The 27,699-nt window shown below is 48.0% G+C and overlaps 1 protein-coding gene across 1 annotated transcript in view; it reads left to right on the top strand.

Annotated features, from left to right (window-relative positions):
• Positions 1-9,324: 9,324 nt before the first annotated feature.
• LOC142575616 (uncharacterized) overlaps positions 9,325-27,699 on the top strand; it is a 234,759-nt gene continuing 216,384 nt past the window's right edge. The window contains exons 1-3 of the mRNA XM_075685116.1: positions 9,325-9,442; positions 24,361-24,731; positions 25,994-26,159. Of these exons, the coding sequence (XP_075541231.1) occupies positions 9,437-9,442; positions 24,361-24,731; positions 25,994-26,159 (543 nt within the window). The 5' untranslated portion in view covers positions 9,325-9,436. The remainder of the gene's footprint in view (positions 9,443-24,360; positions 24,732-25,993; positions 26,160-27,699) is intronic.

The following is a 27,699-nucleotide window of genomic DNA, read 5'->3' as shown; positions in this document are numbered from 1 at the left end:
GTAGGGTTTAACTGTCGCGAGAAATGCCACAGTAGACCGAGCAAGTTACGTGACCTCTTCTCACTCACCTCTATGCGAGTGAGAGGAGATGACGCAACTCACTCACTCACCTATGTGTGAGTGAGTGAGTGAGTGAGTGAGTGAGTGAGTGAGAGCGGGTATGTGTTTTGTTTGTTCTTTCGTCCTTGTTTGTGCTGCGAAGAGGATCAATATTAGACGGTGATCAACCAACAAACCCACATCGCCACCGTTACCGCAAAGCCGCACTCGTAAGCACATAGCAAGTTTGGGACGTCATTTTCTCTCGCGCTACCGAAATGGCGACAAGATGAATTTGATTCCGCCGCACTTCCCTGCAACACACCACTGCTTTCGCGAGAGGAAGATAATTTCCACCGGTCGCTGTATTTCTTGCCGAGAGGTTAAGGAGCGTAGAAACATGTACAAATAATAATGATGAAAAAGGAATTAACGCGGGGGTTATTACCGTGAGTCGAACGGCCTCCTTGGGAAATCATAACCCCGGGGCCTCCTTCTGCCCGAAGTGTCACTGCGACGAAACTCTCCTTCCAGGCGCTGAGACGCCCGAGTGCGCAGATGGAGAAGTACCTAAAAAACAGAAAGAAAAAATAAACGAGATGAACAGGTTATGCACCCGTGACGGTAAATTGATGAAGCCTTCCAGTCACGTTCGAAGCTAGAGGCACGTAAGACGTCTGGCGGCAGGAAATGAAGTTTAAAGAAAACGGAGGGTAAGGGATGAGGGGGCGGGGGGGGGGGGAGTGATAAGCCGCTGTGTGATAGACTACGGAAAAATCCTCACCGATAGAACTCACCTGGAGGGAAAAAAAAGATCTTCCTCGAGTGAAAGATGTGAAGAATACAGAGAAATATGTATATTCATGTCTAGGTGATTTGAAGATCGCAGTAAATCCGGAAGACGGGCGGCGAGATAATCGAAGAATAGAGCTGAAATACAAGAAGCGAAACTCGCATCGTTAGCGCGCCGTCGACACAAGCTATGAATGAAGTAACATTGATCGTTGGCTCCCATACAAGTTATAAACTTTTTATCTTTACGGATTCGCTTTTGGAGGATAGGGAAACAGCACGATTTGCAGATAGAACTGGTGGGAACCGTGTGCACACTTTCACGTTAGAACACGGCGCCAACTCTCAGCTCAGAAAAGCGAAAACGAACTAAAATAAATGACGACCGTAGCACTCTGTGAAGATGGAATGGCAGCTAAAGCTGACTACAATTAAAGCTTTCAAACGAAAGGCAAGTTGCTTTCGCTGCCATTCCATCTTCATCGAGTGGAATTGGTTCTTATTTGTTCGTTCATTACCGCGGGAACGTTCTTCGTCGGTGGCTGTTTCGCGCCGGCGCCGTTTACATTGTCGTTGCTGCTCCCTCCGCCGCTCCTCGTGCGCATGTTGTTCTTCGGGAGTACAAACTATACGTGTCCGCCCCACCGATAACGCAGCTGTTTTATCGCCGATACCTCTCCTGATTATATACTGCGATAACATTGACGTCACGCTATCTTTCACAGCAAGCGTTCTAATCTGTTCCACATTTTGACATCTGCGCCGCCTCACTGAACCAGTACGTGATCACACGCAAAGCAAACAATGAAACCCACTGTATATGGGTTTCTCAGAAATCATTAAGTCCGTTTCCGTTGCCGGACGCCGAAAAAACTGCGGAAGGTTAGTCATATACAGCTTTCGCTGTGATACAGCGGCATTAAAGAATTCATTGGCGATTTAGCGGTAAATGCGAGACAAAATGTGTTGGCATTACGTCACACCTCTTTGAGGTCCCGGATTCATGATGGAAATATCGTTCAACACATTGCAAAGTGTTATTCAGGAGCTCACTCGGCACACGTCCTGCCTCGTCCAGAATCGAAGTGCAACTGACAGTGGTCCGAGGCAGGCCACCGTCAGTTGTAATCTATCTATCTATCTATCTATCTATCTATCTATCTATCTATCTATCTATCTATCTATCTATCTATCTATCTATCTATCTATCTATCTATCTATCTATCTATCTATCTATCTATCTATCTATCTATCTATCTATCTGTCTATCTATCTATCTTGTTACGTTGCAGAATTCACACATAAAGATGTAGTTACAATATTTACAAGAGAGACAACCATGCATAAACAAGAAGGCGGTCGAGACCGATTCCACCTCTACACGCCAAATCGTCTTCGACTTGGTAAGCGCGTTGCAGCGTGGACAGTTCGCGCGGACAACGCAGGCTTTCCAAAGGGAGGTTTACGTGTCGTCGCGGAGATGACCTCTCCCCTCACGTAAAACCTTGCGCGTTAGCGCCGCAGCAGGTGTTTCATTTCGCCCGCTCTGCTCCGTCGAGGCGCGCACGTGACTCGGCGCCACAGCCAATGGGAATTTAGGTGCCGTTTCGCTGCCACAGACGCCGGCTTTTTCGCTCAATGGGCCATTTGATGCTTTCGCATCGAAAGTTCGCAAGGACTTACGAAGTCACAAACAGGAAGATCACAGGAATACATGTGCTCAACACGGATCTCTCATGGACTCTGGTAGAACGATTGCAGCGCCAGGATTCTACCGACAGAATACAGCCATGCTGTGGTCAGTGTGTGCGCGCACGCGTGAGGGGACCTCGAAGATTGCGACGCCATGCCACGATCTCGAAGACCACGGAATGAACGCAGCAGCCGGTGTCTCTTCACCAGAGATTCATTTCGCAGAAGGGGGCTTCTTGTCGGTTATTATATTTTTATCGTGTAACATTTCCAGACTGAAATTAGATGTTCCTTGTTGTTTGAGTACTGGCAACCGAAAATTGCATGCTAAAGAATGTACGTTGCGAAAGAAATGCTTCACCAGCGAACTAGTGTGCTGGGTACAAATTTTGAAAGTTGAAAAGCCCAGTCGCCAACTGGACCTGTTGCGAAGGTGGAAAGTGGGCTTTTTTTAAACGGTTAGCTGCTATACTCGGTCGCCTATACTATAGCTACTTGTTACCACCACCTTTCCCTTCTGTCGGCGTATTTGCAAAAATAATGATTGGAGGAGACGCGGGCAACACCAGCTACATCTTCGATTAGGACAAATGGTTTTGTTATCTGCGCATGTTCCATTCGTAATCGTTAATAATTCGAAAGCATTATTATACGCCCCACGAAGCGGAAGATCCGTTTGCTGTGACATGAAGATCCTGCCCGCGTTTTAACGTTCGATGAAACCGAAATCACGTGACCAAGTGATTGCGCTACCTTCCCGGCTCTTGTCTTGACCTGCTACGGCTCGCACCATTGCTCGCACTGCGAAACCCCACGGTGACGTCATCCAGCCACGTCATCGGACGGGTGCCGTGGCCCTCATGATTTGACATGACAAGAACTTTATTTGAGTCCTGATGAACTGAGATCTAGGGTCGTGGCCCACAACCAAAAAATTTAGGTGGATTAAGGTGGATTTAAGCGGATTAAAGTGGCATAAGGTGCAGTAAGGTTCATTAAGGACGTACAAATAACAGCAAGGTGGATTGAGGTGGAGTTTTAATTTTTTTTTTATTGCCGACTGTGTCTCTTGACGGGAAAAGCAATTAAGCTTTCAGAGCTCTTTGTTAATTGAGTAACATCGAGCGGTTTCCCGAGTGCCCGAATTGTTTTTCGTAATTAGCCACACGGAGATGAATTCTCCTGGACTCGTATAGAAAGAAAGCATTCAGCTTTATTCTATTGTATCCACCTCGGAGTTACAAGTGCCTCACGGCTGGTAATTATGAAGAATGAACAAATTGCATGAACCAACGGAAGGAAATTAAAATTTTGTTTAAGTGCCCCCTAGGTGACTGCCAGCTCATTACCTGCTTTCTGTAAGGACAGCTTGAGGGCTATTATCTCTCCATCCCATGAATCACGTTATTAAGTGAATATTTGTAGAAAGGTAACGTTAAAAGACAGGAATACGTCGGCGTGCACGGACTACGCAAGGCAGCAGACGCAGGTAGCGGATAGTCTAGTCTGAAGAGGCCTTTCTTTTACCTCCCATATGAAAACGCAGATTTCTATCCATTACTTAGTTGCAAGAAGAAAAAAAGCCCCGAACAGAGCTACATTTTTTCTGTTCTTTATATTATTCACCATATATGCTGCCGCTAAAATTATAATTAGTTCCCTACTGTACTCCATCTCATGAGTCGTTTGTAGCACTCTGTAATCTGCAAGACTCTGCCACTGGGAAGGCAGGGTGAACCACCATATATTGTCACGTGGTAGTGACGGGGAAGAAAGCAGCAAAACTGAATGGCAAAACTTATGTTCTATTGGCTGAACCTGTGCGCTAAAAAAACCAGGCTATACTCAAAGCACAACGATAGCGTCGAACGCATTCGCCGATCGTCGAAAATCTGATCAGCGGGTCAAGCGCGTCGACTACCATGCATGCACCATCGAATGTTTCAGAGTGATCGCTGCTGCCCGCGTGTCTTCCAAAAAGTTCTACGACATTCGCATAGCGCATACATGCCATCCGATTACACAAGGTTACGTGACAACTAGACAGCGGATAGAACGATCGATAACATTCCAGAAACTTCCGATACATGTAGGCACGTCCTGCGCTGAGCGATAACATTTGCTAGACGATGAAACGCGGTCACTCGATAAACAAATACGCGTGTCGATATGTTCGACCGCGTCGCGTCGTCTGCTCGGCGGCGGCCGATTTTGCGGCTTACGATCGGCATGCGCACAGGGCCTAACGTGCCACGTATCTCTGTAACGTATCATGTACCAAGCGAAACCGAAACTCTCTAGTCCCGCTAGTAATTCAACAGTTGAGCCCGAAACTGCATCCCACTGCATTAGGATGCTTACCACCTGTGCACGCCTCGTACCTTAGGCCGAGCCGCAAACGACTTATGAGGTGGCGTATCGCCTGCAAGGTCGGCGATACGTTGGCAACGCATGTACACAGCAAGCGGCAGCCAGGAACACAGCGAGCGGCAGCAGCGACTGGCGACCTTGGTAGACAAAGGCGGGGAGCAGGAAGCAGAGTTAGTTAGGCCGGTCAGGCAATTACGCAGATCAGGTAATCAGGAGTCTGACCAAGTAAAGGCACGTGTGCCAAGGAAAGGGAAGCGCAGTCCGTAAGACGGCAGATTACTACGTGGTGAGATGAGATTGGGCAACTTGCATATGTATAACAACGCGGAACCAGCTGACAACAGACAGGGGTAATTGGAGATCACTAGGGGAAGCCGTGGTCCCGGCAGACGGACACAGAAAAACAGCTGCTGCAAAAGCTGCTAATGAAGATCAGCAGCTAAGGGCAGACGGTGCCTGTGAGTTCTCTCATTTGCTGTCCTGTTACCATCCCTTGCGGCGTGATCACTGAGGCTTGTGTATTGTGGTAAGCTCACTTCCGAACGAATGTAAAGCGAAAACTAGGTCATTAATGCAAACAGCATTCTTAACCTTGCCACACCAGTTTTTTTTTTTCGGCTATCCATCTATCTAACCAAAGTTATGACCCGATCCAGAAGATTGTGCAGTCTATAAAGAAAGCGGTGTTAACAGCTGTTTGCCGCATATGAGTTAAGAAAAACCCTTAGCTCGGTATGAGTTCCTATTTCAGTGCTCAAATAAATGTGAAACGGAATAAATGCTCCGACAGGAGAACCAATTGTAATAAAGGTAAAGGAATATTTACAACCACCTATTTAACCGATGCACAGTGGCACCACATCATCCAAATTTTAACCAGCCAAGAAAGCCGGACGACATTTACATGCACATTGATTGGCGGAGTTTACGACATAGTCACATACTTTTTTAACGCTGGATTACACAGTTGTAATATCAATGACTCAATTTTCTTAAAATTTTTGCGACCTTCAACAATATTTTACGGAAGTAACGATGGGCGAACCCCAAAATCTGTTCCCTGCACTTATTAGGTCTTACCTTTCATTTTTCCTCTTTTAAATACAATACTGCGAATCGAATTCGGCAAGTGTATGCCAAGCATAACAATTTATCCCCGTTCCTGCATATCTAGATACGATCTCCTGAAAGAAAGTTGCCGAAGCGAAGATGGAAATTACGTATTACTCACTGCTTTTGAAATACAATGCTACATTTAGGGTAGCACTTATGCAAAGCCATCGTAAGCATGGTCAAGAGTTTCAGATAAGCCGTCCACTCATAACATTCGTTCGCTTGATAACGTTCTAACAGACGCAATTTACAGAATTGCAATACCTGCTTTCGGTACTGAGTTTTGAATTTCTAAACTTGTGCCTCATAGGCAATGAATGAAAGCAACGAATCGCCTTAGACTGATAAAATATTATTTCACGCACTCTAAAAAAAATTCACACCCATTGGGGTGTATATTTGCCACACAACAATAATCGTGGTATGTCTTGCCCGCCTTTCCTTTCTTGAAAACGCTGCGCTCGTTGCTTTCCTGTCGAGAATGCTGTGTCATGCTGAAAACGCGCATGCCGTTTGTGACTTGGAAGTAGCGGGCTCGCCGCGTCAAAGGAAGGAAACGCGGGCAAGACAGATGACGATTATTCTTGCGTGGCAAATATACACCCCAAAGGATGCAACTGTTTTTAAAGTGTACCTGTATTTCTATCAATTTAGTAGTAATAGTCTGATTACAAAATGAGGATATCATAGCCAAAATTCAAGATCTAAATTTATCTCCGGTTCGTGAATGTGCAGTTAATGTTATTAACGTTCGTATTATTGTCGCAGTTTGTATCACTGTAAAACTTTTTCGCAATTGGACAAGATTAGTCTTGAGCATTTTTTTTAAATAATTCAGTGTATTCCAATCTTCACCGATAAAAAATAAAGATAATCAGGACTGCGCAGGCAATCAAAATCCACGGCATCACGGTTACAGCTGTTGCGGGAACCGAAATGCGGCGTTACCACCAGTCTTTAGTTGTTTTTTTTTTTTTGCGTCTTCTCGCGTATCAAACCTGCTCTCATAATCTCACAATGAGAGTGGCACTTTTTTATGTCGTAGAAAAGTAATTTACCTCTAGAAGTTCCAAAGATTTCTTTTTAAAATCCAGCAAAAATTCATTCAAATCAGTTCGGCAGTTAGTCATCTAATGAGAGCACCGGCGCGCTTCACAGCTATCTGAATCGGGAAGTCAGCTAAGTCAGGAAGTCAGTCGGCTACCTGACCCAAACTTTAAGCTTCCACTCAAGGGTATCAAATAGTCATCGAATCCTACCAGTTAGCTTTCTTTTCGAGAGGAACACTATATATACATAATACATGCTATTTAAGACAAATAATACACTACAGCAGGCAGAACGTAGGTGCTGTAAACTTCGTTCGTTCGAGATGACGCAGCGTCGTCAAATTCAGTGCCATCTTGCCGTCGTCGTCGTCACTGCGTCGTCGTCCTTCATTCGTCGTCACACGTGCGGTGCGCATCGTTAAGCGCCCCAAGTTCACGCCGAGCACAGCATTTCCCGGCACAGAAAATCTACGGACCCTTTGCTGAGCTAAACTGCGATAGGCGAAAGCCTGTCTATGACTGCCTCTGTTTCTGTTGTCTGAACTGTTCGGCGAACGGACGCCGCCGTGGATCGCTTGATTGATCTCCGCTTTCCTGCGTCCACCACGGACTGTGCAGGGACACTCATGAGCCACTAAAGGCTTACGCCTTAATATGTCAAAACGCACTGTGGCACGCTGGGCCGTGTTGGTATTCGACCTTGGATAAAATTGTAGCGCTGGCGAACAAGGACAGAGGGGTGACGTAGGCAACACGATGCTTGTCATGCTGTCTATCGGAAAGAGAAAGATGAAGTCGGGGCTACTGAGAAGGGGTAAACTAGTCGCGTAACAGAAGCAGCCGAGAGTAAAGAAACAGCACGATGCGCATCTCCACGTCTCCACTCTGTCCTCGTTCGCCAGCGATAAAACGTTGGCAGCCCCATCGCTGTGGTGTATGTGGCTTCGGCGTCGCGCTGCTATAGGCCCGAGGGCGCGGGATCGAATGTCGGTCGCGCCGGCCGCGCTTCGACGAGGGCGAGAAACGCCCGAGTACCGTGCAACTAGGGCAAGTTAAAGGCAGTTAAAATGAATCCGGAGCCCCCAAACTAGGGCGTGCCTCATAATCATATCGTGGTTTTGGCACGCCAGACCCCACGATTTGATTTTAAATTTCAATGATGACAAACTGGCATTGGTCGGGGGCTCACCCGCAAATGGTCGCTGAACAAAAAGAGTGCTCTTCGCAAAGTTCGGTGGGAAAGCTTCGTCTAAGCCGATTACCACAGCCCGCGATATCTGATTTCTTTCCTTTTTTGGTGGGGGAGGGGAAGCGAAGTTCTTCTGACTTATATTTTTGTATTCATGGCTGCTTTCGGCGTAAAGCGGTACGACACGAGAACAAAGAAGACTGATTGACAGGACAGGCGCTGCCCCTGTCAGCGCATATGTCTTGACAATCCGTATTCTTTGTGTCCGCGGTGTCCGAAACCGTCTCAGAATGCACTACGATTCGCCCACCTTTCTGTCCATTCCCTTTTTCGGATCGTTTCTACAAGTTTCTTTCTTTCTTTTCTTTTTCGTTCAGTCATGCGCTTCAACTGTTACAGAGCGTACGTGTGCAAGCACAAGTTAAACGCGAGGCGGTATGGTACACTTACAAAGCCGCGGGTAAGTTTGCCATCGAACTTGAACAGGTAGTTCTCGGCCTGTTCAGTGGTTATTTTACTGTCTTGTCCTTATCATAAACGGTGCTGCTCGCATTGGGTGGAAGGGAGAAAAGAAATTTATAGGCTGTTCAGCGGTCCGCGACGTCGCCCGTCACCTTAAATCTCGCGAAAGCCTTGTATACGATCGGCAGGGGACTCACCTGGTCCGCACGTCGCCATTTCTTCTGACTCGCGGTAATAGCTTCGCTTCCGTCAATTAGATGGAATCAGACGGCACGAAAGCGCACCGTAAAGTTGTTTTAGGTGGTACCGAAAAGCCGATGGTGACAGAAACGAGAGCAGTCATATCTTCCCGGCCGCTTATTGCGTCCTCCACAGTGAAATGACACCAGACAACAAAAAAAAAGAAAGGAAGGAAGGCAGGAAGTCTAAGCGGCGCAGACGCGCCTACAGTCGGCTTGCAAATAGCGCCAGCTAAAAAAAAAGAAAAGAAAGATAAAATTTACGCGTCGAACTCGGCGCGTCCACTGATAGGAAGCGTAAACAGAGGTCTTATCAGTTTTGCTTCTCGGCGCAACGCCGCAAGCTCGCCCGCACGAAGACCCGCGAGGCGTATGTGCGACGACGGCGGCAATCGGCTTTGTCGCGGAAGCGGAAGCGAAAAAAAAAATAATATTGGGTGCCTTGACGGAAACGAAAGGAAGCACTGCGTTGTCGTCGGTGTCGACCCGAAATGCCTGTGAGTAAACAATTGCTGCCGCTGTTCAATTTTCTTTGTTTTAAAGTTTTGATCGTTTCCTGGTGATTGATGCATAGCTCTCCCCCCAACAGCGGTTATAGAGGGGCAGTGAGAGAAGTGTGTACTGTATGAGCTTCCTTTTCATTTTCGCACGCCATCGTCACATGCGAATTTCGCGATTGGGAAATGACGCGAAGTTTGACCTCTTCCGGTCCGCTGTCGCGAATTCTCGACACGCCGATTCCGAGCTCGTAAATCTGAATGGGAGGCTGAAGCGAGTGCAGTGCTGATTTTGACGTCATGTGTAGCCATGCAAAAAAAAAAAAAAATGCGTCAGCCTGTCGCCATCTCCGACTTGGGAAAAGAACGCTTCGCGCGTGGTGCCCGCAACGAGGGTGAACCCTCCAAGAAAATCAGGTGGCGGCATCCGAGTCACCACCTCTGCAATACCGACTGTTTTTCAGACTGCCATGAGGTGCGAGACGGCTTACCTGCAAAGTCCGAGTTTGTTTAGCTCGAAAGCATGCGCGTATAAAGCATTATCTTTCGTTAGGCGTCTGTGTCAGAATTCCTTGGGCTAGTTTACATATCTCACTCTTGGTAGGGAATTGTGTGAGTAATTTTACGTGTTCTTGCGTCGCATATACAAGCATTTCTAAATGCAATTCGAATGGTTTTCTTCGGGCGAGAAGATTTCAATCTATAAGAAGTTAAGGGCATGCACATTTTTTTTCGGGATAGAAATACGGACATTACGCTGAAAGCTAGGAACGTATTTTGCTAGCTCGTTCTTCTGTCTGCACTATGCCAGCCGTTTCAGGAAGGGGATTATCGCATCACGAATCATCGCGTCGGTGGGGCTTCAGTAACACGCCGATGCAGGTTCGTCGATGATTCCCTCGGTCGCTGAGGTATGCGTGAGAATTCATGCACGAAGAACGCACGTGCGACTGAGGTGTGCCACGTAGAAGGCTTAGTAGACAGCACTGTTTTGAAAAAAGAAAGCGGGAATGCTTAAAGAAGAAAGAAAAACACGAGAGTTGGCTTCTGCACGCGGACCAAGTGAGCTGTATGGCCCAAATTTGAAATTGCGAAGTTTAATAGTTGCGAAAAGGAGTCGAGTCCCCGGAGATTGGCCAACAATTGGGGTATCAAAATTGTAAAGTGTACGCACTTTGGAAGGCACTTGTGTCCACGCGGATAAGGATGTACAGCATCGTCCTTTAGGATGTTCGCGACACGACACACAAGGACAACGTTTGTTTTGCACGCCAATTAGTGTCATGAAACCGAAGGCCCTTCAGCCTCAGATAGATCTGATATTCGATCACACACACTGGCTGCAGCACTGTGGAAGCTACACAAATTTCTAGCCAATAGGAAGGCCTAATGCGCCCCTCGAGATGTGCTCATCGGCGCCGCGTCGTCTGCTCAGCGTCTGCTTGCCATCCGCTTATACACGCTCGATGGTTGGTGGATTGACGCAACAAATGTTTTGACGCCGTAACCACAAGCCACGTTTACATGCATGCTACAGCAGGGTTTCGCTTTACCCTTACCTGCAGGAAAAGCGTATACACTTTCCATGCAGTTATCTTGCAGGCCCCTCAGTAAGTAGTACGGAAGAATGCCCTTAAAAATGTTCACCTGCGTCTGCTCGGCGTCTACTTGGCGTTTGCTCGCTACCGTCATCACGTACCGAGCTATAGAAAGGGGCGGTAAATTGATAATGCAGTGAACAATTAGGCTTTTATGAAGTTCCACATCGTGAGCGCATAACCAATGGTAAGGCTGTGGCGCGATCTCCTAACTAGAAATCAAACCAGTTTTATGGCATGGTGCTGTCTGTAGTCCTAGCAGCGCGAAAACAAACAGCCGATCTCAATAATTACGACATAACATACCTAATTGTTTGACCTCAGCTTGAGAGTAGACTTAGCGATAACGGAATTTGCCGCTTGTTTCTTTCTGACAGGGCGGAGAGCCAGTAACAAGCGCGAATTCGGATCGCTGCGGGTAGTCGGCGCTGTATAGGCGCTGCCATGTTGGCACGGTTAGGGTGGCTATTACGCTTACCGGAGGAAAGTGCCACAGTAATGCTCGCTATACGACGTGCATCCGCAAAGGTCCTAATATGTCACACATCACTGTACCGTATCATGTGCAAAAATAAAGCAAAAATAAAACTCTCTAATGTAGCCAATAATCAGCCATTTATGCCCGCTGCGCAAGTATATTGCCTGTGCACGCGCCTCGCACCTTCGGCAGTGCTGCAACCAGCTTGCGAGATGGAGTATAGTTCCTTGGCCAACATATATATACACTGCATAAATGAGCGTTACTGGCCCTCCAAAGATTTATAGAAGCGAGCAATATTCCCGGAAACGTTTGAGTAGTGTGTTTAATTGCAATAAGCTCACTCTATGGGATTTCTTCTTTTTAACCTTTATTTTGACAATTCCACTTCTGGATTCATATACCTTCATATGAATTTAATCCGTGCTTTCGATGCGCCCTGATTTTACTGCAGTTATGTGACCGGACTTTCTATTTACTTTAGTACACCTATGCGATTGGACTTTGTGTTGCTGAGTATCTGAGTTGACTTTCACTTCTAGTGTGGCATTAGCGTACTTATGTCACTGGACTTTGTGTTATTGTGATTAGGATTTAATTTTAATGTACTGGTGTTGATTCTTTTTTTTTCGCATCTCTGTGCGAAAAGTAGTAGCCGCTGCCAATAAAAGGCGACAACATATAATAAAAAAATGATACAGTTTTGTGATGTGGTTGTGAATCAGCTTGTATATTGCACGGGTAGCTTACATTGGCAGAGAAAGCTCGATCATTTAGAAAACAAGAGTTATGTTTGCCAGCATGCTATGCAGAGCGCACGTTTTACTGCGCTAAGCAGTTATGAGTTTGTTATCCGGGTATTTTCCTAACATCGTGACTGCTTGCGACATCCTTTCCTCTCGTAAAAGCGTGCTTAGAAGCGTCGAAAACCAAACTTAGGAGAGACAACCTCAAGAGCGCCGAGTCAATGACAGCTGCAAGCAGCTCTACTGCAATGCATTCTTTCACGCGACTTAGTAACCGCAGTCATACAACTTAACGAACGATTACATAAGCAGTGCTCAAGATATAACCCCGTATTCAGAAATGCATCTTGAAGCCCATGCTTGACTTCATATAAATGACGCCTGATGCTAACGCGCTCAAGAAGTTTCCTTCGGTGCGTTCCTGACAGGCGTCATACAAATCCAAGTCAAGCGCGGGCTTCAAGTTAAAATGCATTCCTGAATGCGGGGGTAAGTCTTCACTTGAACTCCACTGTAGATATAAAGAGGTGATGAAATTGGTAGTTCTCTCCGACAGATGCTTGAGTAATTGAGGAACAACAAATCCAAAGATGTACTACACCTGAACAACAGAACACATATACAGAAGGGATTGTGAGGGCAGCGGATTCCCGTGTGGAGACTTCGGCTTGAACGGAGGCGTCAGCGTCTCGAGTACGCTTCAGGTACAGACAGCGTGGGAGCTCGGGGTGCCCTGAATCTCAGAATTGACTAATACTTTTATGCGCAATCCTGTTCCCGTTGCAGCACGTTTACTCATTTCGCAAAACTTTGTAGGCTTCCTTTCAATCACGAAATCCCTTTAATAAATTATGTGATCACCATTTTGCACTCCAGGAAAGCAAAAGTGCGTTTCACAACTAACATATGCTTATATATATATATATATATATATATATATATATATATATATATATATATATATATATATATATATATATATATATATATATACAACGCGGTTGGTGGCAATGCTTATCTTTCTTATTCGACTGGGTCACAAGAGTGGTGCATATATTGCCTGGGATGCAGCTAACGAGAAAGGAGCAGCGAAGAACAATCCGCAGTATTGTTCAGACAAATTTCGAAGTATAATATGGTCTGCCTCGCCGAACTTGCAATCACAGGAGCTTGGTTAGGTATGACTGGATGGAAGAAGACGAAAAAGGGAGCTCTTCGTTGTTGAATCTGTCTGTCTACTTTAAGGTATAACGAAGGGAACAGCATTTATTTTTTTATGTTACATTTAACGCGACCACATAAAATCATTTTGGAGGGCGCAGCAAGATTATGCAACACCATTTTCATTTCAGTGCGGTACGGGATAAGACGACACGGAGATGCGTTGTTTGTTCATGTGGCCTTAGTGTACTCATAAGCCCTAACTTCAACCACGAAAAAAAAACATTTTATGGTGTCAGATGCTGTCTTTATCTGATACTTTAATACCTTTCGACATCTCTTACTGCATTTAGTCTTGCTCTGCACATTCCGTTATTTCATTTTGTCTGCCATGCGACAAGGATTCGCCCTCCAAGGGAGTAAACCTCTCTTATAAAATCGTGTCATTAAAACAAATAAAACAGCACCCAAGGATAGTAGTGCAAACATTTAAATAAATAAAAGTATTAAACCAACGCGATGAGCTAACAACGTCCCTTTTCTCGTGGATGGTTTCCGAAGATTGTGTCGCAACGACATCGTCGTACGTGTATTAGTCAAACAATCCTATTCTTCTCGCGAAACTGCAAACTCCAGTCGGCATATAAGTGTTGTTTCAGACAAGTATCGTTCCGAATCCGTCTGCTGAAAACGTTCCGCTGGCTGAGCTAACATAAAGAACTGTGATTCGATGTAGGAAGCAGAACAACTTCACGAACGAAGATGTATTCAAAGACCAACGTTTCGATCTCTATGAGGCCTGCAAAAGTGAAACGTTCGGAGGATCAATAGGCATGACGAAAAAAAAAGATGTCCACAGAAGAATGAGTGCAGTCGATCTGCGTGGATCATATCTGAGCCCAGATTCTTCGATTTGCCCTGTATATCGACTAAGTTTTGAACTTTTGAACGAATCGCGCACAGCTGTGCACATATATACGTAAGCTCATATCGCCACTGATTCGATTACTCCGAGCGAAGAATGTAGTTTTACGGAACATATCAAACTACAGAACGCCTCGTATCAGTAGCTTTCTTTTTTTTATTTCCTGTTTTATTTTATTAGACACGACTACGGGAAGGATGGAAAGAGGTCTTCCCGCAATCGCGAACTTCGAAACTTTTTTTTTTGATGCCTTATCCATACATTATCTTGCGATGTCGCTCAATTGAAGAGCGGCATATCCACCGTGGTAACGCAGTGGCTATAGTCTTGCGCTGCTGAGAAAGCTACCGTGAGTTCAATACTAGCCATGACAGCCGCATTCCCACAAGTACCGAATCCCAAAACACTCGCGTACCACCGGTTTCTTCCATGTACTATATCTGCTCAATCAGATAGTGGTTCTAGCACAAAAAATTCGAGGATTTAATTTTTTATTCAGTGGGCGATGATTTAGCAAGACAGACAGACAGACAGACAGACAGACAGACAGACAGACAGACAGACAGACAGACAGACAGACAGACAGACAGACACACACACACACACACACACACAGAACAGACAGACAGACAGACAGACTGACGGACGGACGGACGGACGGACAACTTTAATGAGGTCCTGGGAAGCGTCGCCCTTATGGCAGCATCGCGAGCCGTTCTCACGTGGAGACGGGAAGGCCTAGCGTCACCGCCACATCGTGGGCTCTCTGTACAGCCCGGAGTTGTGGGAGAAGCTCGGAACTCTTGGTGGCAGAGCTCCACTCCTTCTCGATGACTTGATTGGGCCCCCATAACGAGCGGCACCCCCAGAGCTTGTGGTCTAAGCTGCTAACCGACCTGCAGTCTAAGACCTAGTCTGCAACATTATGAGTGGCAATGACTGAGACCCGGAAAGTTTACCGTGTGCGGGCAGAAAAGCCCGCCTGCCCATTTGATAGTGCTTGGTGACATCGTTAAACGTGAATAAAATGTGTTTAAATTCCTCGTACCCATCCTGCAGACCTGCGTCCTCCCTGACGCGGAGGGTTAGATCGCGTGCCCGAGAGTGAGCGGTATCGTTGAGGTTTGTGAGGGAGTCTAGCTGAGAACCAACATGTGCCGGAAACTGTGCGGGGATATAATCTTATTGCGGAGAATTTTAGAGGCCTCGAGGGAAATAGAGCCTGAAGCGATGGCCCCAGCCGCCGATCTAGAGTCTTCGTAGATTTGCGATCTACTATCGTCCGGGAGGGCGAGAGAGACCCTCGAGGGAATATAATCTTTTATAAGATGCGGAATTGAGGATCGAACTTCTGTGATCGATGACGACGGCAGCGAACCTTGTCGAGGGGTCATACTGGGCGGCATCTACGAAGCAAGCCGAGTGAGGTTCGTCCCTAACGTGTCAGTGAAGCGCGGCGGCCCAGGCCCTGCGCCTACCGATATTGTGCTGCGGATGAACGTTACGAAGGAAAGGAGAGGCCCGAATGCTGGCCCTTTGGACGTCAGAGAACTGATGTCGCCGCTCGGCAATGATCTTGAGGTTGAGGCCGAGTACGGCCGAAATCTTCCTTCCGGCAGGCCCAGACGACAGCCGAGCTAGCTGAGCAGAATCCTGCGCATTGATGATCTCTTCAAGGGTGTTGCGAACCCCTAGCTGAATGAGTCGCTCTGTGCTGTCTTGCACGGGAATTCCCAGCACCCTCTTTATGCCCTTTCGAATTAGCGTGTCCAGCTTTTTCATCTTGTGGCCGTGCCAGCAGTGCATGGCCGCCGCGTATGTGATGTAGCTCATGAAGAAGGCGTGAATGAGCCTTGGGAGGTTGTCTTCTCTGAGACCCTCACGCCTGTTGGAAACTCTGTTGATTAGTCTGATCATGTTCTCCGTCTGATCATGTTCTCCGTCTACGTGGTGATTTTGTTGATCGTTCGAACGTTGCAGCCGTTCGACTCTATCAGCATGCCGAGAACTCTAAGGACGTCCACCCTGGGAATGGGATTACTGTCTGTTACTCTTGTGGAGGTTTAGTTCGACTGCCGACAGCAGCATCCAGCCCTTGGCTTTGGGGGCCCCTTTTGACGGGCCTCTATAGGAGACTTGCTCAATATAGCAAGAAAAAAAATATTTGTTAGCGCCCAAACATGGACAGATTCGATGAAGCAGCTGATGACGATGAGGCGCCACCTAGACCTATATGGTTCTGTGAGAATTGCAATTTAGAGCTAGCCTTTATTTCTCTATATGTGTGCTGATATCTAAACTGAGTTCCGAAGTACTTTGTGTTACGCAACGTTTTTATGTTAGGTAAAACTTCGCTTTTTTTCCCGCACAACTAAAGTTCTTGACGTGTTGCTCTCGCTGTAGCTTGATTGCATTAGCAATTGCACAAACGCTAGAAGCGGATTCGCGCCGTCGTGCTGTCGTGGGATTAAACCTGCACGTACGGCTCGCTCGTGGAGGGTTAGAAGGGCGTCAGAGGGGCGAAATGTGTCGGGACCCGCCGTGGCTGCTCAGTGGCTATGGTGTTGGGCTGCTGAGCACGAGGTCGCGGGATCGAAACCCGGCCACGGCGGCCGCATTTCGATGAGGGCGAAAACACCCCTGTACTTAGATTTAGGTGCATGTTAAACAACCCCAGGTAGTCGAATTTCCCTGAGTCCCCTACTACGGCGTGACTCATAATAAGAAAGTGGTTTTGGCACATAAAACCCCATAATGTCTTTTAAAGTGCGTCGGGTTGCGAAAGCAACAACGCCAAGTCAGCGCACCATCACGGTCCGCTCAATCGGCTCTGCTGCGGCGGTCAGAACAGTGTCCCGGCTTCCGTTACTCACGTGAGCCTTGTCTGCACACGTATTAGCGTTGTTGCCGAGCCCCCTATAGGCATAACAACACCGTGGTTGCGCGCGCTATTCTGAGCGGCACAGACAGTCGACTTCAAGCTAAAGCTGCACAAATCTTTTCTTTGGGCGCCGACGAGTGCCGACGGTATTCGTTCAGTCTCGTCTCGTGCAGCAGGGAAGAGCGAAGCCACCAACATCGCTTACAGTGGCCCTCATCACGCCAGCGTTCTGAACGCATTCAGCACAACGCTAAGCTTTGCTATCGCTTTCAATCCTTCGCCTGCGGGCGAAACTACCACTTATTAGCGCGAAGCATTCGTCTGAGAGTGCAGCTAATTTTTGGAAATGCAACTCGTCTCGCAGGTTTCACGGGCCGACCCCGAAAACAAGACAGTCTAAAATTATGTGCCACTGGGATTGTGACCCTGGAGCAATCGCGCTCGTGCGACTGGGTATACGCGGGTATGTGCGTCTGGGGCCAACGGTAGCCGTGATGATCCGGATATGTGTACGTACACAAATAAATAAATACAAACTCGTCAGCCATTCCACACTGTGAAGGTGGACGACCTACGAAGCTGATCCGATCGGCGTTGAGCTTCGAAAGGTGCTCCGGCACATGCTAGTACACGTAACCGTTCGTCGTCGAGAAGTGTGGAACCGCACCCTTTAGCAGAGCCTCTCTACGCGTATACCACACGCATGAAAGTCTGACACATACTCGCAGGAGAAGCACCGCGTTAACACCTACAACGAGCGTTGCCGCATTTTGTCGTCCCTCACGACGGCGATGGTATGAGGTCGTTATCGAAACGTAGTCTGTGACAGACGCTGCAGGTGGCGATCAAGCCTCGAAGTGACGCTCAAGGAAGTATCTGCTCCGTCAAGCCCCGAGCCTACAAGCGCGAGCCAGCGTCGCGAGCGCGCCAACGGCAATTTAGGTGCCGTTTCAATCCTACAGGCGCCAGAAATCGGCCTTTGCGCTCAATGAGCCATTTGACGCATTCGCATCAGTAATATCGTCCGACAACCACATTTGAACGGAGGACTAATAGCACAGAAGCCCAGTACCAGAGCCATTACGCCATTTACCGCTTCTTCTTCTTTATTTTGTTTCTTTCCTTTTTTTTTATGATGGCACGAACGCATGCGTCGACCTGCGGAGTAGAACACCAAGAATTTCCCGCGAGTAAGCCACCGCGCTGAGACGTTTGTAACGCTTCGCAATATGTAGATGTAATGTACAGTTGAGTCTGGCACATTTATGGTCTACTTTTTTTCCTTGTGTGTGGGTCGATCATGGTGCTGCAGAAACTGTTAAAAACGTTTTCTTGTTTAATCTAACTTACGTGATATCTACAGCGTATTACACATACTTTCCTTATCCTCGGATCGCCTTTTTCTTTCTTTTATTAAATGCGAAGCATTTCTTGGGGGCAACATTTGTCACTTTAGCAGTATCCATCTAGCCGCCTGCGTTTTGGTTCTCTCAGGGTCGTTTCATTAACGTAGTATGTGCCAAAATTGGCATGGTATGACAAGAGTGTACGACGAACCTAAGTGATCGGTCATGACGTGAATATCACGGCATGTGGGTCACGTAGGTCATGAAACAGCCGCCTACGTCTCGGTGCTGTCATGGTCGTTTCGTTAACTTGGCAGGCTGCTTCGCACGCTGCTTCGCATAGCATCGTTTCTCGCAGGGCGCGCGATCTGCCGGCTTTCCGGCGCGTGTGCGTGCTGTGTATTCCAAAATAAACGCCAGTGTTACTCTATCGTTTGCACGAATAGAAGACGCTGTTGGGAGCGCCACAGCACAGCGGATGACTTCCATCATGACTTCATCCAGCGGATCTTCCATCATGGCTTCTCTCTCTTTTACTCCCCGTTCCCCACCCCACGTGTAGGGTAGCGAACTGTACTCAGTCTGGTTAACCTCCCTGCCTTTCCTTCTTCCTCTCTCTCTCTCTCTCTCTCTCTCTCTCTCTCTCTCTCTCTCTCTCTTCCATCAAAGCGTGGTTTTCGACATGCTCTGGGAACGCGTGATATCCCCACGTACGCCCAACGCGTCTACATGGAAGACTCTGCCTATAGCTTTGCAGCTCCCAGCGGAAGCCGCCGCGTCACGTTTCTCATCATTACCGCCGTCGGGAGGAGTAGATCCCTGCCTGACCTGCACAGCGCGAAAACAACAGAACAGGGCTTTGAGCGCGAACGTACGTAAACATATACGCAGGAAGGCGTGACGACGGCGAGGACGGCTGCGTTCGCTCTCTATATAACCTCCGAGACAGCGCAAGGACCGAGGGAGGAAGGAAGCGTGCTTCCGAGGAGAAGCCAGAAGAAGATATGCCGGGCTGGCGCCGGAGTTGTCTCGACCGCAGACGCCGCGTGGTTCGTCCGTCAGCGCCCACAGCCAGCGACCGACTTTTATGAGGATGTGTTGCCTGTAAGGGAGTGTTCTCCTCCGAGGAACTTACGTACGGTTAGTTAGCGTATTCCACGGTGTCAGAAGTGATACGCTGTGCACTGTGCGCCGATATGAAGGGAAAGACGAAGTTTGGGTTTAGCTAGCTGGTATATTTCGTTGTTTCTGGGCTGACATATAATTAACTTTGCGTTAGTCGGTTAACTAAACATAAGAACACTGCCATAGTAAATAGCAGTGATTGCCAACATTGCATGACCCACGCCTTTTCAGGGATAGCTGTTACAACAATGAATTAAATAGTCTTTTCTTTTATATTAGCTCACAGTGGTACTTTTAAATACAACCTTTGCAGAAGTTTTGTATGAATCAGGGGGACACGGGATCAGTGCATTTGCTGGGAGTTATGAAGCAGTCAAGTTGTACACTGATGGTGTAGGCTTGTGCTGTTAGTGGTAAGTTTTCATACTCCAAGCAGTGCAGAAGGCAAGAGGAGTGAGCAGACGGCGCAGCGCAATAGTGATGTCTGTTCGCACTATTTTGGTCTTCGGGATTGTATTCGGTCTGTCAACACATAGCGCTTGCAAATAAACCAACAACGTCCATACGATGTCGAAAGAATCTCTCAAGTTTCTCGCATAGCATCGCGCTAACGTATGCACTTTTCCGGCATCAAGTTCAGTTAACTTGCACGAGAACTGTCCACTTCATACTGTCAACGCCGCCTTCACAGGCAGGGAACGCATGCAATACGACGCATGCTATTCTCTGGCGACGTCCATCCATCGCTTGCGTTGTCCGTTAAGGGGTAATTAGTGCCAGTTAATTGGCTTAACGCACTCAGTCTTTTCCTTCGCTCTCTCTCTCTCCACCGTCACGTGATTACTGATCTCTCTTCTGTTTTACGATCGTTCCTGATGTGGGAAAAGCCGACGCACCGGCACTCCATCAACGTGTGCGCCTTTGTCCAACCAACGCTGGCCGCGAGCAAAGGCAGAACAATGCCAGCACGTACGCTGGAAGATTAACCATAATGAAATCACCGGTCTTTCTTATATCCCGACGAAAGGGGATTAGGAGATGAAAAGCTAATGGGGAGCTTCGCAAAGACGCGGGGCCAAGCAGGCTTACGCTGTCCGAGAACTGCACCGTCAGCGACGCGAGAGGTAATCGAGCAGATAGCGGAGAAGACATTGTGTCTATCCCGACGTCCAGGTGGAGGGAGATGGAATAGGGACAGGATAAGCGGCGGCCTTCGGCGAAGTCTCAGCCTAGAGATTTTCGCGAAACGCCGGAATATAATAATGCGGCCAAGTCCTCTCTATTGTGGCATTATCATTGTCGTAAAGCTGATCTTGAAAGGCCGGGAAGATATAGTTCATTAATCAGAATGGGTCGGCTTAGAGTCTATGAACATTTCTCTATAGATATCCTTAGGGCAACAATTCGTAAAAAGCGTAAGGTCACAAGTTGTCAAATTGCCTGACCAGCATATAAAAATCGCCTGTTCATTTTCTATATATAGTAGAAGATAACAAGCATGTGATTATGACTACACCAATTTATAGAAATTGGCTGGGCTGCAGAAAATAGTGCTAGCCTTTCCTCCTTCCCCACAAGAACCACTTCTCTCTCTGCCTCAATTTGAATAATAAAGCAAAGTGTCTTCGTAACGGAACCTTCACGATGCTAATAGAAGACATGCCACTGAATAAAAAAAATTCTAGGAACATTTGGTTGCTCTTAGCTTTGAAAATATTTGTAGGACAATGCACCGAAGTGCTGCTGGGAAGCGTAACTTTGTTGTTTCGTGGTGAGCTAATCAATACGGTCATAGTCTGCGTCCACGTACTTGCTATCGTCAAAAGATAAAACGCGAACGGGAACCTTATAAATAAACTCGATAGCGTAATTTCGCACTTTCATACGTGAAAAGAAGGGCGCGGAGTAAACGTTGTGGCGCGCCAGCTGAAATCGCTGAGGCCATTCACAAGAAGTGACGAACGCTTAAACAAAAGAACGCGTTCCATTTAGCCCTGACTCGTCCGCATCTCATTTGTCCAGCATGGCTCGTGTGTGGATATTCTATCAAAGAGCAGGCGGTGGTCACTAAAGAACACCCGGCTGGCCGTCTAGCGACCGTCGCCTGCTTTATGATAGCCTGGCATTTTGGTGATAGGCTTTCTGTGGAAGCGCACACATCTTTTACTAGTCGCCTCACGATTCCATCTCTGCCTGATTTAGTGATTTTTTTTAGTTTACTAGGAAGAACAAAGACGTACTTCTGTTCATCGGCTCGTTTCACGTGCAAATTTTCAGTAGGGTGTCTCAGAACAAAAAGTGAGAACGGCGTACATTTGCCGCGTGATTATGGTCTAAAACCGCAGGAGGTTGTAAATAACCGTGATCGCCTCTCTCTGCCGCTTTGAGGACTACTGGAGATTGATTTTCGAAGATGTGCTGGCACACGTCGGACGATCGGCGAGTGGATGCTGGTGTAGGTCAACTTAAACCAGCACCGAAGCGATTTCCGACTTCTGCCTCGTTGTTCAGCAATGTTGCCGGGCTTTCCGATTGCCCTAAAAAGTTTAATGCGATGCTGTCCAAGTGAAAAGAGGGTCACTAGGCGCGACCAGTTCAGATTCAGGACACAGAACGTGCTTGCGCCGTGAATGCTACAGAGGAAGCAAACTGTCACAGATGGAAAGATAAATAAAATAAAATAAAACACATGTATCGCATCTCACAATTTTCTGTATTTAGCTTCACGAAATTGACTGCTGCCTGCAGCTCCGTCGTAAAATGGCAATCATCAGTGCACCTTTAACCTTGTTCCGCATAGGGATGGTCGATTAATTTTTTTATTCAATTAACGACCAGTCATTTCTCATTTTAACCTTAAATCGATTAATCACTTTAGATGCAAGGTTTTTTTAATCGATTAATTTATTGAGCGACATTTTTGCCAGGCACTTTTAGAAAGGTTGAAACACAGTTATCTTCTTTTGTGGGACCATACCTTAATTTTTGAGAGGTGAAACCAAGTTTGAAGCACGAGTGGTATAAACTTCTTATAACGGATAATCTTTAACAGGTTAAATAATTGGCACTAGTGGCTTTTGAAAAGTGAAACAATGTATGTTATAAAATGGCGGTTAGTGTAGAATTAAGTGATATAGATGGTACTAGTGAATCCCTCTGCAGTACAGTTAAACGAGAAATGAGGAAAATGGCAAAAGTGAAAGGGGATGTCCAACTGAAGTATACAAGGAACCGTTACAGCGCAAGAGAAAATTACTGGTGTAGCATTTTAATCCACATGCTCTTTTCTACAGAGCGAAGGAATGTCGATTGTCTGGAATGTCTGGGTGAGCCCGACACTTTCTTTGAATGGTCACACAAGCAGCATGCGAGAACGGATGCTCGGACGCTATAGAGTTGATGGAATCGACGTCAGCTCCATTGCTATGTCAAATATATGCTTCATACCGGCGCGCGAGGTTCCGCCGGCTTCCCTTTCTCCCTTCCCCCAGCGTAGGGTAGCCAACCAGACTATTGACTGGTTAACATCTCTGCCTTCCTCTCTCTCTCTCTCTCTCTCTCTATCTCGTACCGGCCCACAGGCTGTGCCAGGACTTTATTGGACGGGGAGTGGCAAAATGATCAATGGCTGGGTTGCTGTAGTATGCCTCAAATTGCGACGGCGTTCCAAGCCTCCAGCTTCGGGCGGCGTGGTGGCGTGTGCAGTGTGGAGGGAAGAGAGGGAAAGCGCTCGGATCCGCATCGCTCGGGGCTAAGGAAAAACAGTCGCCGTGCGCTCCACCGCAGCCGCACTGTTACCGCTCCTGCAACGCCGCTCCAGTACAATTTTTAAAATTTTCGTGCCATTCCTGTCGAACTCCTGAAAACAATTAAACGAACAAGTCTAATCGAGTGACTCGGCTAAATGAGAGGTGGAAATCGGTGAAGAATGAGCATCTTGCGGGATATATTTAATCGAATAATCGATTAATCATTCGCCGACATTACCTACCCTACTTCCACATGTCCTAAGTGGAACATTTTTGCATATAGGTTCTAGTTAGCTGGCGGATCCTATGTGGAACAAGAATATGTCGTTCCGCTTGCTTAATAACGCTTCTCTGGCACGAGAACAAGAGCGATACGCACTAACAGTGGCGAGAAATTTCCCTAGGAGAGGGGATAAAAATAAGTCGCGCACCGTGGAGCTTCGCGAGCGACGCTTCTACCTCAGGAAAGCGCGTCGCCGGTCTAGTTGGTGCATGTTCACGAGTGCGAAAAGACGAGCACGAATTAGAACGTAAACGGGAAAGACCACATGTTCATTGCTCGTGTGGTCGTCTTCCTCGTTTTCTTGCTGTTTCCCGCTCGTCCTTTTGCATACATTGCTACCTCCGAAGTATACAGAGGCGACAAATTGCGCTCACGATTTCTTCGTGTGTTCCTTCTCCTTGTCTTGTCCGTTTCCCGTCTCGCGCACTAAGTATGAGTACCTAATAACGCATACATCTCCCTCTCACATTCTCCCTCCAGGGGGAGGCTTAGGTCGCTCTCTCGCTTTTTAAATTAGTTGACGTTTTTCTCTCCGTTTCGGTACTCCACGATGGAGTGTGTGTAGTATCCATCGGTGAGGCAACGACGCGTGACCTCTCTCACTTTTCTCCTCTCCGGCGCCGCAGACTCTCCACGGCTGGTGCGCGCCCTTGTTCGGAGGCACGATCTCCCCGCCGCCCGTCTCGGAGGCCAGCGGGAGCGGCGCAAGGCATGGCCGCGATGGCAGCAGCGGGAGCGGGCCGCCCGCCGTCATGGGCCTGAGGTTCCGGCGGCTGCGCAGAATGTCCAGTGGCGAAGACGCGCTCACGCCGTCCTCCTCCTCCTCCGGCGCCCAGCCCCCACAGCAGGCCCAGGGATCGGCGCAGCCGCCCACCAACGGCAGCTCGGAAGAGGAGGAGGCCTGCGACGGCCTGGCAGAACTTTCGCGGCCCGTCAGGCCGCTGCCCATCAAGGATGGGTATCTGCACGTGCTGTCCGGAGACCAGCTGTGGTTCAGGTGCGGATTGAAAGCGCACGCTGTACGGGTGGGCCTGGGGTCGGCAACTATATTCGCTGTGGTCTACTATGGGGCGAGGGTCTCCATCACGCAATGCCGCAATGCTTGCCCGCGTAGCGCCAGAGAATGTTTCCTTCTTACAGCGCTGTGCTTACAGGGGCTCAGCCTATGTCTCTGTCTCCCCCTATGCATGATGGACATGTCGCAGCGGTGCCCGCTGTTTATTACTGGAAGCTTGGCCAGTTGCTTAGTGAAATGGTATGGAAGGAAAAATTAACACCGGTTGATTAGGTTAGATCTAGCTCGGACTTCAAGTGATGAGATGGGGGGAGCGTACTTCCACGCTACTGTATTTAACTCTTACGTGGGCTAAGGTGCGGCGGCCAAAAAAAATTTACTGTGAAAAGAAAAAGTCGCAATTTCGCCCAAAAAGCGAAGCATCGATTGCGACAGCAAATTAGTCAACAGCTAGCTATAATAAGCGATGATAACAGTTTTATCGGCGGTATAAACTTGTAAACGTTAGCATACTAACTAAATTAACAAGCATGGTGTCACGCGCGCAGAAGGAAACATGAACAAATCTCACTCGGCAGTGGGGGACTGAGAAACTCGCTCTCAGAACGCTGGAGTGAGGAAGCGCGGCAGCAGCAGCGAGCGAATTGACCTACGTCATTCGTCTCGCATCAGCGCGAACTAAGCTACGAAAACACATCCAGCGGCAGAACACTATCCCCTTCGCAGACGGCTTCTGAGATGCAGCTACCCGGTCTGACGCGCGCAGATGCCCAGGCCGAGTGCAGTAGAACGCCCCCCCCCCCCTCCACATCCTCCGTCCCAGATCCTTGCGCGCGACGGAAGACGGCGTACTTCCTCCCCGCTTTCCTCGCTTCCATGCGCGAGATACAGCACACGGTGCGCGACGACGATTTTATCGCCCTTGTACGAAACCTCAGTGCGACGGCAGAAGTGTGCCTCGAGTGTCCATATAGTTGTCATAGCAATAAAAGAAAACCAACTGAATGAACGAAAGAAGTAACGCAAGTGGACAAAGGCTATATACCTTGCGCAGGCACAGTCCACTCGGGTTCCTTGTCGCTTTCCGAAATGCTTCCTTCACAACGGCCCACGGGGAGCTACGCGAAAACTGATAAGAGGCGATGGCTGACGCGAGTCTGAGACCGCTGGTCAATAGCAAAGCGTGGGGTCAGTACTCGGTTGCACATCTTACTTGGGAATAACGCGAACACTGTCCTTCGCAGGCTGTATGTCGCGCTTCACGCGGAGAAGCTGGACGCGTACTACGAGGTCTCGGACAAGGCCCCCGTGATCTCCGTGAGCCTGGCCGGCTGCGAAGTGGTCACGCCCGGCAAGGTCACCGGCTCGGCGCCCGGAGAGGTCTGCTTTCCCATACAGCTCGTCAAGAAGGTGAGCGAGCGACGATTTTAGCAGCCATAGTTGCGTCGTTCTATCGACGGACGAATAAAAGTCGCCGTCGAGCACGACCTGCTGAAGACGATAGCGCTTACAACGATACGTGGCCGTAACTATGGGACTTCTAAAATTACATTATGAGGCTTTGCGTGCCGAAACCACTTTCTGATTAAGAGGCACGCCGTGGTTGGGGGACTCCGGAAGTTTCGACCACCTGGGGTTCCTTAACGCGCGCCTAATCTAAGTACACGGGTGTCTTCGCATTTCGCCCCCATCGAAATGCGTCCGCCGTGGCCGGGATTCGATCCCGAGACCTCGTGCTTAGCAGTCCAACACCATAGCCACTAATCAACCACGGCGGGTAGCGGTGGGACTTCTCTGGTAGTTCGTATTTGTCTTTACACGAAATCTGTCTGCACATGAATGCGCAGTAGTTGATTCTTACATTTGTACTTAAACTATCGTCGCCAAAGTGCCGTACACTAAAGACAATAACACCGATTGCCAATGCTGTCAACAGCTACGGGGATTCCCGAGTGCGCTGCAGATTCGCGAAGCGCATGAAATCAGCCTGGGTACAAAGATAAAACGTTCGATCACTCCACCGGCGCATACATGGGCGCTGTACAGTACTGACGACAACAACCTTAGCGTTTATAATGATAGACAGCTATATGAATTGCGATTTATCTTCAATTGTTCCAAAGGTGTAAAGTCTCATAATATACACTTTATGTCATAAGATCTACAAGGTCATCAAGTCTATACAGCAGAGGCATTTCGTCGTGACTTGCCAGACAGATAAGAGCTGAGTGACGCCGCGCTTCATCGACGAGAATACCACATACATTAAAGAAAGAAGGGTAAATCTGGGGTTTTACGAGCCATTCAAAACCATGATATGAATATGAGGCAAGCCGCAGTGGGGGACTGCGGATTAATTTTGACCACCTGGGGTTCTTTAACGCGCAACGAATGCACTGTACGTGGGCGTACTTGCATTTCGCCCCCACCGAAACGCGGTCGCGCCGGCCGGGATTCGATCCCACGCCTTCGGGCTTAGCAGCGCAACGCCAAAGCCACGACGTGTTACCACGTATATCGTTAAATGGGTAAGTGGTAGGCGGGCTGTCCCGCGACTCTCGCCGACCCCGAAGAAAAATGGCTTTACTGGCACAAGATGATAACAAGCTCTTCATATAAAGATCAGCTACGGGCTGTCCAGAGGGTCCACGATGACGCCATAAGGCTCGGCCTGGCGGTGCCGACGTGGACGCGGCCCGCCTCGGTCTGAAAAGACCGGGCTTCAGGACACTAATAAAGTTTTGTGAATGAATGAATGAAGTCCTTGGGTTGTACGATACACAGTTACTCGTCGCATTAAATGGACTATATATAGTCAATCTGTAGAATGATAAATCAACTTAGTATATACGGCGAACAAAGCCAAATTGCAGCCAGAAAGGCGGTGGCGTAACGTCGACTTCGTCGTGCACATTGTTCCAGAGGCACACGTTCAAAGTCCAAGGAATTA

Source organism: Dermacentor variabilis, chromosome 3 (assembly GCF_050947875.1).
Source record: "Dermacentor variabilis isolate Ectoservices chromosome 3, ASM5094787v1, whole genome shotgun sequence".
Lineage (NCBI taxonomy): Eukaryota > Metazoa > Arthropoda > Arachnida > Ixodida > Ixodidae > Dermacentor > Dermacentor variabilis.
This window is presented reverse-complemented; position numbering and strand designations above follow the sequence as displayed.